Source organism: Salmo salar, chromosome ssa04 (genome assembly GCF_905237065.1).
Source record: "Salmo salar chromosome ssa04, Ssal_v3.1, whole genome shotgun sequence".
In the NCBI taxonomy this organism is placed as follows: domain Eukaryota; kingdom Metazoa; phylum Chordata; class Actinopteri; order Salmoniformes; family Salmonidae; genus Salmo; species Salmo salar.
In genome coordinates, this window is record NC_059445.1 from 52,603,131 (window position 1) to 52,616,567 (window position 13,437).

The 13,437-nt window shown below is 41.6% G+C and overlaps 1 protein-coding gene across 2 annotated transcripts; it reads right to left on the bottom strand.

The window, feature by feature from the left end:
• Positions 1 to 459: 459 nt before the first annotated feature.
• Positions 460 to 9,947, bottom strand: LOC106603588 (brain mitochondrial carrier protein 1). Of its 2 annotated transcripts, XM_014197451.2 has the most exons (9): positions 9,770 to 9,947; positions 9,092 to 9,190; positions 8,434 to 8,572; positions 6,309 to 6,403; positions 3,020 to 3,105; positions 2,762 to 2,857; positions 2,434 to 2,558; positions 2,056 to 2,269; positions 460 to 1,492 (listed from the first exon to the last, which is right to left on the bottom strand). In XM_014197451.2, the coding sequence occupies exons 2-9, from the start codon at positions 9,153 to 9,155 to the stop codon at positions 1,451 to 1,453; spliced, it is 861 nt and encodes a 286-aa protein (XP_014052926.1). In that variant the 5' UTR covers positions 9,156 to 9,190; positions 9,770 to 9,947; the 3' UTR covers positions 460 to 1,450. The 2 variants fall into 2 exon arrangements, with proteins under 2 accessions (XP_014052926.1, XP_045573043.1); XM_045717087.1 differs by lacking the exon at positions 9,092 to 9,190 and having other exon boundaries at positions 9,770 to 9,935.
• Between the last annotated feature and the right edge of the window lie 3,490 nt (positions 9,948 to 13,437).

The window sequence follows — 13,437 nt, forward strand, 5'->3', positions numbered from 1 at the left end:
AATCTGTCTGTAAACAATTGTTGGAAAGATGACTTGTGTCATGCACAAAGTAGATGTCCTAACCAACTTGCCAAAACTATAGTTTGTTAACAAGAAATGTGTGGAATGATTGAAAAACGAGTTTATGACTCCAACCTAAGTGTATGTAAACTTCCAACTTCAACTGTATATGAACTGTACCTCAGCAAAATCTTTGAAATTGTTGCATGTTGTGTTAATATTTTTGTTCAGTATACTTTCATGGAAATCACCATGACAACCAGGTAGGTCCCAGAAAGTGTTTCCATTCCTGTGCATGTTTAGTGTTCCAGACAACAGCAGACACCTCTACTTCACACAAAGGGGTTGTGGTGAAATGTACAGAAAGCAAAGTCACTCTCCAGGTACCCAATAGTGGCTTTGGTTCAACATTGGACTAAATTCCCATCTCATCTTACGAACCACACATATAGTCTCCCCACATTAAAAAAAAAATACTAGTTTACTATAGAATACTGCAGTACTTACTATAGAATTCTGTAGTAAACGATACTACACTGCAGTATACCATAATCATTTGTAGTACTTAGTATAGAATATTTTTGTATAATGTAAAATACTATAGTAAATACTACATTATACTATAGACCACAAAAACACTGCACTAAATATTACAGTAATATCAGCAAAACTACAGTAAAGGCAGCAAAAACACTACAATGTATTTTAACCATAGTATAGTATTTTGTCATGTGGGTCACTGTTGTCCTGAGTTCCTCTAACAGACTAAACAGCACCTATTGTAACCTTTACTTACCCAGGTAAGTCATTGAGAATAAATTGTCTGACAATAACAACCCGGTTAACCTGCCATGCATCGCATCCTCTTCTAGCTAGCCCTGCCCAAAACATTGAAGGCATTATTTAAACGTCAGATCAGACAGGCAAAACCCCAATCCTATACATTTAACAGCCATTGTCCTTTTCTTGCACATCCCATGCAGTATAGAGATGTGTTTACAAAACTAGTCAGACACAATCAGAGGCCTATTCCACATCCCTAAAAAAGCTCAAGTAGATCTCCAGTTACCGTTCCGCCTAGGATAGTCCTCCTTTTCCTACAAGCTCACTTTAAAATGGTAGCAAGCTGTCAGTCAGCGTACCTAGTTAATACCTTATGGTCCAAACGGGCTTCCGTCCTCAGCTACAATCCTAAGCTTTAGCTGCCAGGAGTGGCATCAAGGATGGTTGAGGAGTATGAGGAAGTGTTTAAAAAATAATAATAATACATAATAATACATTAAAAGTTTTATAAAAAAAATTATAAATATTATTAAAAAGTTCAAATAAAACTTAGATGAGCATGCACATACAGATTGTGTGACGAGGGAGGGATTGTGAATGAAACGAAGACAAAGGGCTGGGGTGTTTCCCGCGCTCTGTTCCGACGGAGTGTCCACTCCCTGTTCAACTATAAGGGGAGTTTCTTCAGCTGCTCAAACGTGATGAAGAACTAAAGAGCTCTAGTTAAGGACAACACATGGCAGAAGCCCTGAAGCATAATCATGACATTGTCTGTGCCCATACAAAAATCATAATACTTATAAGACTTAATTGAATACAATTTACGTTTTGTATGGTATTATACAAAATCACTGTAAACATAACAAGGTTCCTCTTTGCATATTTTGCTTCAGTGTAAGTATTTGGCACCCTCTACTGGTAGCCAAGGAGAAAGGAGTGCCTGTACACCTGACAACAGCTCTCCGTTGCACTCTGCTGTTCTCTCTGAACCTCTGAGCAACAACAGGGTGATAGAACATGGTCCAGTTCCCAAAGGGAGATTACCTCACAACAACAAACTGACAACTTGTCCTGCAATGCTGAAGTCCACCTACTTTTACCAGGAATGGTTCTCGGATGTCTAAAATACTCAATATGACCTGATGCAAAACTGAACTGACCTAATAGAATGTGTAAATGCAGAGAGACAGAGTTCAGATGACTCAGTTATTTGGATAATAGTGCTGGCAACACAGTGGGTTTGAACTTTGATTCCAGTGATGGAAAGGATACAATGATGTTCCATGGCCCCAGACGCAGCCAGTTGGGCCAGAAGCCCTTGTAGAGGGCAAAGAATCCTTCGTTCTTCCAGGTCTGCATCAATCCGTCCAGCGTGCCTTTATACATGGGGTTCCCAGACAGCACTCGCTGGTTCATCATACGCGTCCGCACCACATCCACTGGGTTGGAGGCTAGCGCCCCCGCCAGACCACACGTAAAACTGGAACTGCAGGCAGAGAGACAGATGTGGGAGAAGCCAGAGGTTCAGGTGTATAATATGCACACTCACTGTTAGGTTTTCTATTATCTTTCTCAGAGAATATGCCAGTACATTAGGAATAACAAAAATGATATTTATATGCATTTTACAATATTGATGTCTAAACTCACATAAAGTGTGTGAGTATGGTGTCTCCCATGGTGCCAGACTTGATGAGGTGCTTCTTAGTGATGTCATAGACAGGAAGCTCCACTCCCACTACGATGGCTGCCCGCTGAGCTGTAGGGATGACGCCCTGAGGATGACCACAGTATAAATACAACAACCCGAGAGTACCAGTCACTCAACTGTTTTCAGATGGCCAAAAATAAATAAACTCACTGGTCACAATCTTACAAAACAACAAAGCTCTTCCATGAAAATAAGAAACACAAAAAAATCGTGATGACAGATCAGAGCCACTGTTTGATAGTTTGTGACCGAGAGGGCACCACTCACCCGCCACAGGCCACGGGTTCCCTCTGTCTGGTAGATGTTTATGAAGTTGGACATCATGCTGCCTTGTAACAGACTGCCCTGGGCCTGCATGCGGATCTGAACACAACATAGAAAATCAGGGCAAAACGTTGTGAGACGTTCAGATTTATGAGATGCCTCAAACATGCCTCTCTGACACAAAAAGGAGTCACGTCAGTTCTATTCATGACATTACTATCTGCAATGTCTAGATCTTTCAGCTATCTACACGTTTTTCACCTTGACAACATCAGTGGGGTTGGCCAGAGAGGAGGACAGGACTCCAGACACCACTCCACAGAACACATTGATCACCATGGTCTCATCTGTCAGGGAAAAGAACGGACAGCCGGTTACTCCTCCACATCAAACACACACAAAGACAGAGAAATTCTAGAAAGACAGAGCTAGGTGCAACGTAAAACAAGTGGCTATAATTCTAAACAAGAGACTTTCAAATGATCATTTAGAGGTGAACATGAAATCTAAAAGGCTCGACAAACATGCAGTAATCAAGTCGACAGAAAGTCATGAGAATTAGAAAGCCTACAGAGAGCCATTAACCTATTCATTACAGCATAATAAGTCAAAGAATGACTACTAACTAGAACCCTTTGCAATTTGGATTTGTCACCACTGCAAACATACTACTGTAATATTGTTACACTACTGTATTGGGGCAGTGAAATTGCACCCTGCCCCTCTTACAGCACACGGTTTGAAATGGAATGGGGACCATGATTTATTTATTAGTGATTGACAATTGTTTCTTGTCTTAACCCCAACTATCATTATAAGTCACCAGGTAAACAAATCTACAGTGGAAGTAAGTGAGACAGAGGAGTAGGAAAGAAATGATGGATTAAGTTTAGATCAATAGTTACAGTGAAACCTTGATCAATGTGACCAAGAGTTAGTGTGGTCCTGGTGCCGTTCATTATGGCAGGAGAACGGGCGCTGGATTCCCCCGCCCAACCACCACACCAGGCAAACCACAGCCTGTACCAAAAATAAGCATTCAAAACACATTCGCACAACCTGGCAGAGTGAGGCATACAGAGTGAAGAAGCACAACCTGGCAGAGTGAGGCATACAGAGTGAAGAAGCACAACCTGGCAGAGTGAGGCATACAGAGTGAAGAAGCACAACCTGGCAGAGTGAGGCATACAGAGTGAAGAAGCACAACCTGGCAGAGTGAGGCATACAGAGTGAAGAAGCACAACCTGGCAGAGTGAGGCATACAGAGTGAAGAAGCACAACCTGGCAGAGTGAGGCATACAGAGTGAAGAAGCACAACAGCAGCAGAGGTCTTCTCTTCACAACACAATCACAGATAACGCAGTCCCCATTCCAGTGATTCATTTGACCAGGATCCTGCCGGAACAGGATCCGGCACCTCTCCTTTTAGACTGTTTCTTTCCAGAACTTTTTTGGCCGGATCCGGTACATCTCGTGCCATGTAAAAATTATAATGAGTGTTCAAAGAATTACTGCTGTCTTATCAGAAAGAAATTAAATCATTCAGAATAGCCTACTACACAATGAGAAGCCCTATAATTTTGCCACATAGGACCAATAGCTTCTTTAAAAAATATTCCTTAGCCGTCTGTCGATTGTGTGTAGCCTAATAACAAGGCATAGCCTAATCAGTAACGCACGGCAAATCTGACAGTGAAGAGCATGCAGACAAATAAGGGCTTTCCAAAAGTGTTTAAAATACAATTGCGGAATAACACAGGTTGAAAAGCAAATGGCTCCTGCTGAACAGAGAAGACTAATCTGTCTGCTGTAGACTACCAAAATATCTGATCAACTTCCAAATAGTGTTTTACAAAGTAGTATAACAGAGATAGGGTTTAGGCTTTTGGCACGAACACATTGGCCATCACCGGCAAGTGATGGTGAGCATGGAAAGCATTTTTAGGACTATAATTTCCTCCTCATATTGTAGCCTACAATGTCTCTACACATGCCTAGGCTATTGATGGATTCAAGACAAGTTCGTTTTTATTGATCTCAGTTTGTCAGTGTCTAAGTAGCCTGTCATTTCCATCATTTGTGCGGTATTAAAAAAACATTGTCCAGTCATGTAACATGACATAGGATTGACATGACGTGTGTTTATAAAAAGGCCACATTTTCCCCAGACCGTAGGCAACAACAAAAAACACCCATGTGTGAAACTTATGGAAGTGCCTTTACTCTACTGCTCTATGCCAATACGCAAATGCAATTATACGCAGTTCTCCCCAGGGCAGCTCCCTCTCGTGCTCACTTTTTGTTCCGGCACCTCCCGATCTACAAATGAAGCACTGCCCCACTCCCCACTAACCCCAATCCTTAAGTCTCAGATATATCAGTGTGTCAACCCCTCTACAAACTAGGTAATCTCTTCTCAAACTTCATTTGGTTCCGTTTCTCTGTCTACTGCAAAGGTTCAAATAATCCTGTAATTGTTTGTGCAGTAAATACTCAGTCTCTCAGTAAAGATTGCTTCCTGTGATATGGGAATACATGTTGGCGCCGGTTAATGTAATGCAAACCTATTAATAGACAACTGATGAGATTTGTTCCCTGTTGCAATGGAGGCTCCCAGTCTCCTGTTTATATTGGGCATTAGTGACGGCAGTTAGGCACTCTCGGTCTGTGTTTTCAGACATCTGCGTCAATGCAGGTTGTCCAGACAGGTATTTAACAGGTTTTCCCAAACTGTTATTTTTGCTGATGACAGTATGAGAAAACGCCTGTAAGCTCTACTGGAAAGCCTAGAGACAAAACAAAAAACACTGATCTTCAGAAGAAGCAACGCAATGGTCCATTTCAAAATTACAGGCTTTATTTAACCCCCTGTTGATTGTTTGTGTACGCAAATTAACAGTATGGTGAAGTCACAAGTACTGACTGCTGTCCCCTCTACCCTTTCAGGTTGGCCAGCTAACTTCTTCCCTCTCTTCCCTCCAAACTCCCACCCACACATGGCTGTAAAAGGGTGACTTTATTGTCCTGCCCTGGTATGACTGTTGGTAAGGTCAGTCCGTCACATGAATTTGGCTGGGACATGCAGTTCAGTACTCATACAAAAGGGTCGCCAGATTTCATGTGCATGTCGGAGATCCTTGACATTGTAAACAACTGAAGTTAAATAATTCAGAGGGCAAAAGTAGATGCCACAAGATACGACCAAACCTCATGTGTGATCCACAACCACCACCCCACACAGTCATTCTCTCATTACTATTGACTTCTTACCACTGATGATGCTTCCAGATTTATGCCCAGTTTTTATACAACATGCTAAAAGTCTATACAGTTGTAGAAGGCACCAGGCAAACAGAAGAGAGTACCTTATTACAGAACCATGCCATTGCCTATGACAGCACTATGTATGCAATGCATTGTTGCTTAAATCAGCTGTCAGGGGCATACCATAGATGGATGTTTAGGGCAAAGAAAATCATTTAAAAAAATGAAAGAGCAAACAGAGAATATGATGTGAGATAGAAAGCAGTGGGGAGTCATTGAAACCCACCTTCCGGATGGGTCACAAATAACCTCTTGAGTGTGTTGTAGGTCCCGATCTTGATGGTCCCGTAGGAGGCTTGCCTCAGGAGAGCTGGGGAAATCCTGCACAGAGAAAGACAGGAGTCATTTCGGGGAGTGTCAATTTTATGAACAAGTGAAGAACTTTTTGCCTAATGTTCACACCCCATTACCTTGCCATCAGGACTGTCAAGACGTTGGCAGACATTTGTATTTTGCCTGGGAAGCTTGGTTCCCTGCAACTCTCTTGCAAATTCAGCTATCGACTATTGCTGTTATCACATTGGTCACTCCGCTCTCAAGATAGTCTAGAAACAAACAGGTATTTCAAAGGCTGTCCCCTGATCAAAACCACAGCCAAGAAGAGCGTTTCCCGCCCAAGGAAAAATTCACGCTCTCACATACAAGACCAGGCTCCATTTCAGTAGCTCAGAGGTCAATAGTTGAGAATGAGAGAAGGTTTATTAAAGTGGCTTGAGGTTAATGGATAGTGGAGCAGGTTTATATGATAATGATCTAACTAAGAAGAAAAATATTCTGTTCAATTACGTGTTCTACAATGGTAGAAATGCGTCTCTTGGACACAGTGTATGCTTGCAAATTAAACATTTGTTGAAAAGTGCACCCCTTTAGCCACAGACATTCGTCAAAGCATGACTTTTCAAAAACAAATGTTAAATTTGCAAGTATAATACACAGCGTAGGAGTCTCTTGTACCATTTTTCAGTTGTTGCTTCTCTTATGCACCTTTGATTGAAGACAGGGATGGGCAACTTTAATAGTGGTGGGGGTCACAAAAAAATCAGAACTCATCATGGGATGCAGGTCTGCTTACCCACATCCATACCCTCACATGCAGTCAGAGCTGGCCCTAGCCTAAGACAATGTTTGTTTTTCCTGCAATTCTACACATTTTGCCATGGGGTGTAGAGAATCGTTATTCCCTGACCTAAGCCTCTTCTAAGCCTGTCTGAGAACCCAGACCTGGACATTGTGTCCTGGATGTTGACACACTAAGACCAGGATGTTAAGCTGACCTGAGTTTCTTGGCTCTCTTGCAGTAGTCCTCCTGTGCATACCATCAATGGATCACATATTTTATTTTGTCTGTAAAAACATTTGCCATGTCACGGAAGGGAACAATTTGCAAAATTCTCCCTAGTCACCTGAACTGACATGATCAATTCTGATAAAATGCAGAAGATTACAGTTCTGGCATCTCTTCTTCCTCATCTGTTTCACTGGTAGGGTGGTATCTAGATTTTCATATCGTCATACCGTCCTTCTCTCATACCGGGATATACGGTATTACCAGTTTAGTACACAAGGGGGCATTAGGAAATGTAGCTGGATACATTCTTTCTATTATAAACATTAGAAATATGATTGCCATGCATTGTTTACTGCAGAACATACATTGCTTTTTCACTGTAAGCTCATTTAGGCCTACGTACGAGGCTGCCAGCCAAATAGCGTTGCCCTTCTGTTGTCATCTGATGAAAATGATGCTCTTTTCTGCCGAATGTGTTACACTAATATATTTTCTGTGAAGAAAAACTACATTTGCACGTTCCTGATCATGCTACTGAAGAAAAAAAAAACGGAAAAAAAACATTAACTTTCAATATAAAACGTGACCCGTCAACACACAGCTGGACTCACCAGCTCTCGCTTTCTCACGTTATGCTATTCACATACAAACACGTGACTGGCTCAACTGTTCTGGGGAACCACGGTAAGCTTCATAATGTAAAATAATGTGACAGGTAAAATGAAGATCGCGATTTGCTTTATGTCCTTAAGTACTGTACAAGTTGACTGCAGGTATTTACTTAAAAAGTAGCTACAAATATTAAAATGTATTGACAAAAGACTTACTCACTCACCCAAAAACGTAAAGTAGCTTATTTTCACCTACACACAGGGGAGGAACCGGAAAAACCAGACTACTGGAAATCTTTGCATATTGGTTATTATCAGTAAAAAAAAAATAATCCCTGCCCAAAAGGGAATATGTTCTACCATAGCACACCATATCAAATACTGTAATATGTTGTTTTTTCCCCCCCATAGTGTATAGGCTAACATGTGTAAACCATATTATTTTTGGTCACCCAGAGTACAGCGCCTTGATGCCCTCCTCCTTGCCGATCTTAAACAGGGCGTGGAACATGCCCCGGTAGCGCACCTCCATGTACTGGGACTGGCCCTGCACCTGCAGCCGTGTCTTAGTCAGGTCTATGGGGAACGTACCTGAGGGGAGAACAACCAACAACATCATGACAACATTGTTTAGTTCAGAGATCACTGGTAGTATATAAATGAAATGACAAAGTGACCCCTCAGTAACTAAGATCAGGTAATAGTATCTCAATGCAATGAGGTGGACTAACAATGCAGTGAATGCAATGCTAATCAATGTGATTGCTTTCAGCAAGTAGGTGTTGCATTGTTTAGCTTTTTTCTAAGGAGGTGAAATATAATTTATGATAGTTTATCTAAGAGGTTACACAAGTAAATATAGAATTGCTTGGGGTTGCACACAATTGCGTCTCTGTAGATCTACTCCAATGGAGTACCATCATTAATAATTGTATGTAGCATCCATAATATAGGGCCATCGCCATCACTCAAGAAGAAAGACCGCTGCAAATCTCTGAGTGCTTCTCAATGCAGCTAAACACGAGTCTTAAATGTGTGTGGGAATAGAATAATGAAAAAAATGCATGATTAAAATAAATTAGTCTGAACAGGTTTTGGTGCATCACGTACCGAATTCTGCGACAATCGAAGCCATCCCTCCGTAGATGAACGGTTTCCAGTTCAGGTTGGCCATTTCGGTGGTAGCCGCTTCTACCTGATCGAGCCCCGCTAAAAACAACAGGCCGCCGAGATACAAATAAATAAATTGTTCTACTCGTACATCATATAACATTGTGCTACCTGATTTAATTACTCCCCGAGATCTCATAAAATCAGCGTCACAGAATATTGCGCCGGAAAGGATACCTTCCTGTCAAAGATTCAAGAAAGAGCCACCGCAAATGTTGGGAATTTCTATTGGCTGCAATTTAAGTCAATCGAATTTTAAAGGATTGCAATTGGCTTTGGTTGCTTCATTCCCCGCCCGCACCACTGTGTGTAATGTTAACGTGAGTGACAGCAATGTCGTTCAGTATTTTCACCCAGAGATGACACAATGTCAAGTTATTATCTGATTATTACGCTAGCACCAGTTAACACTTAAAAAATAGAGGTGAGTCCCCGTCATCTGAAATGTCAGTCAACTCAACGGAATTTTGTGAACCTGTTGGCCTGAGCCTGCCGGCAGCGCCGCATGTTAGCATTAGCGTTACTCACACAAACAACCAGCTGGCTAGCTTAGCTAACAGTTCTATAAATAATTTAGAAAACCCTCAACAAAGCGCAGAACCATATAATGACACCTACCTGTAATGTGAATAAAAGTCGTGCTCTGTTATTTTATTTTGGATCTCATATCTTCGACGTCAACTGGGTTAACTCAATAATTTTTTTTTTTTAAAACATCACAAAAGTTATCCGGCTACGGAGCTTTCCATTTCTAGTGCACTTGCGCCGAAACAGGAACTGAGGCACCGGAAGTTTCTTCTTTTCGGTGGGGTTTATCGGCAGTTGGCATCTAACGTTATGGTGCATTACCGCCACTTACTGTATTGGAGTGTGGGCCAGAGACAGGGAGAAACTAAATCCTACCTGCCAGCCCCGTTTCTCTTAAAAAAAAGATCACAACTACAAGAGGTTGGTGGCACCTTAATTGGGGAGAACAGGCTCGTGGTAATGACTGGAGCAGAATTAGTGGCATTCCATTTGCTCCGTTCCAGCCATTATTATGAGTTGTCCTCCCCTCAGCAGCCTCCACTGAATCTACTCAGTATACTCTTTAAACTAATTTACCTTATCCCCTTCTCCCTCAAACTAGATCTCAGCCAATATCTTTCCCTCTCATATTGCCCACACTGTATACATGCTCCATTGTCTCTGTTTCCTGGCAATAATCACACTTTCCTGTTGGATGCTTTCCTATCACATTCAAAGTCTTATTCAACCGGCTGTGTCCCACCCTTAATCTAGTAACAATAGCCTTCTCTCTTCTGTCCCTTCCTGCCGTCTTCCCCTCCCTGACTTTCCTCTGTACTTGAAATAAATGCCTGCCCTTAGTATCTCTAATCCACTGCTCCTGCCATCTCTGCACCATCACTGTCCATATTAAGCTTGTTGCCTCTGCCTTGCTCATTGAAACTACAACATCAACATCTCCACTACTAAGTGCTTGTTTAGTCAGTACATCAACTTGCCACACCACATTCCTGCATTACAAATGCTGACCCAGTACGTCCTGCCATTGGATCTTTTGATCTGTGTAAATGGCCACAAAATCCTGATACACAGTATCCAGACGTCTATTAAACAAACCAGACAGATCAACACCCTCCCTATCTTTCCGTAGGCTCTCCAACTCTTCTAGATCAACTACTGGAGGTGGGAGTAGCCATGGTGGATTTACAGGAATAGCTACCGTTGGACTAAACTCCCTTCCTAACAGTCTCATCTCCCTCGCCTGGGTATTACCCACCCAACCAAAGCTTGTGTTCTGTTCTCGCTCATGTTCCCAGCATGCCTGTAAAATCCCTTTTGCAGGATGAGACACCCCGTGTCCCTGTAGGTTGACCCAAAAATTAATTGCCAGTTAGTGTATCATAATCTGCAAAGGCAAATCCCCCATCTCAACCTGTAGTGCAGACACTGGGGAGATCCAAAACACCCCACTACATATTCTGAGTCCTTGCCCCTGTATGACATCTAGCCTTTTCAATGAGGTCCGAGCTGCCGAACCATACACTATATTGCCATAGTCTATTACAGACAGTGATGGAAAAAGTACCCAATTATCATACTTGAGTAAAAGTAAAGATACCTTAATAGAAAATTACTCAAGTTAAAGTGAAAGTCACCCAGTAAAATACTATTTCAGTAGAAATATCAAAAGTAAATGTAATTGCTAAAATATACTTACTGTTGAAGTCAGAAGTTTACATACATTTAGGTTGGAGTCATTAAAACTCGTTTTTCATCCACTCCACAATTTTCTTGTTAACAAACTATAGTTTTGGAAAGTCGGTTAGGACATCTACTTCATCATCTGAGTCAATTGGAGGTGTACCTGTGGATGTATTTCAAGGCCTTCCTTCAAACGCAGTGCCTCTTTGCTTGACATCATGGGAAAATCAAAAGAAATCAACCAAGACCTCAGAAGAAAATTGTAGACCTCCACAAGTCTGGTTCATAGCTTGGGAGCAATATCCAAACGCCTGAAGGTACCACGTTCGTCTGTACAAACAATAGTACGCAACTATAAACACCATGGGACCACGCAGCCGTCATACCGCTCAGGAAGGAGATGCATTCTGTCTCCTAGAGATGAACGTACTTTGGTGCGAAAAGTGCAAATCAATCCCAAAACAACAGCAAAGGACCTTGTGAAGATGCTGGAGGAAGCAGGTACAAAAGTATCTATATCCACAGTTAAACGAGTCCACAGTTAACCTGAAAGGCTGCTCAGCAAGGAAGAAGCCACTGCTCCAAAACCACCATAAAAAAGCCAGACTACGGTTTGCAACTGCACATGGGGACAAATATCGTACTTTCCTCTGGTCTGATGAAACAAAAATAGAACTGTTTGGCCATAATGACCATCGTTATGTTTGGAGGAAAAAGGAGGAGGCTTGCAAGCCGAAGAACACCATCCCAACTGTGAAGCACGGGGGGGAAGCATCATGTTGTGGTGGTGCTTTACTGAAGGAGGGACTGTTGCATTTCACAAAATAGATGGCATCATGAAGAGGAAAAATTATGTGGATATATTGAAGCAACATCTCAAGACATCAGTCAGGAAGTTAAAGCTTGGTCGCAAATGGGTCTTCCAAACGGACAATGACCCCAAGCATACTTCCAAAGTTGTGGCAAAATGGCTTAAGGACAACAAAGTCAATGTATTGGAGTGGCCATCACAAAGCTCTGACCTCAATCCTATTGAAAATTTGTGGGCAGAACTGAAAAAGTGTGTGCGAGCAAGGAGGCCTACAAACCTGACTCAGTTACATCAGCTCTGTCAGGAGGAATGGGCCAAAATTCACCCAACTTATTGTGGGAAGCTTGTGAAAGGCTACCTGAAACATTTTACCCAAGTTAAACAATTTGAAGGCAATGCTACCAAATACTAATAGAGTGTATGTAAACTTCTGACCCACTGGGAATGTGATGAAAGAAATACAAGCTGAAATAAATCATTCTCTCTACTATTATTATGACATTTCACATTCTTAAAATAAAGTGGTGATCCTAACTGACCTAAGACAGGGAATTTGTACTAGGATTAAATGTCAGGAATTCTGAAAAACTAAGTTTAAATGTATTTGGCTAAGGTGTATGTTAACTTCTGACTTCAACTGTATGTATTGAAAGTAAAAGTAAAGGTATAAATCATTTCAAATTCCCTCTATTAAACAAACCAGATGGCACCATTTTCTTGATTTTTTATTTACAGATAACTAGGGGCACACTCCAACACAGGCATAATTTACAAATGAAGCATTTGTGTTTAGTGAGTCCGCCAGATCAGAGGCAATAGAGATGACCAGGGATGTTCTCTTAATAAGTGCGTGAATTGGACCATTTTCTTGTCCTGCTAGCCATTCAAAATATAATGAGTACTTTTGGTTGTAAGGGAAAATGTATGGAGTAAAAAGTACATTATTTTCTAAAAGAATGTAGTGAAGTACAAGTAAAAGTTGTCAAAAATATAAATAGTAAAGTAAAATACAGATACCCCCCAAAACTGCTTAAGTAGTACTTGAAATTATTTTTACTTAAGTACTTTACACCACTGATTACAGATTGGATCAATACAACATACATGGTTCTCAATGAGGAACGCCCAGCCCCCACTCCTTCCCTGTTAGACAGTGCATCACATTTTGCACCTTCTTACACTTTCTCACCACTCTCTCGATGTGTTCTGCCAGGTCAGCCTAGTGTCAAAGCACACTCCAAGGAACCTGAAGGCCCCCACCCTTTCC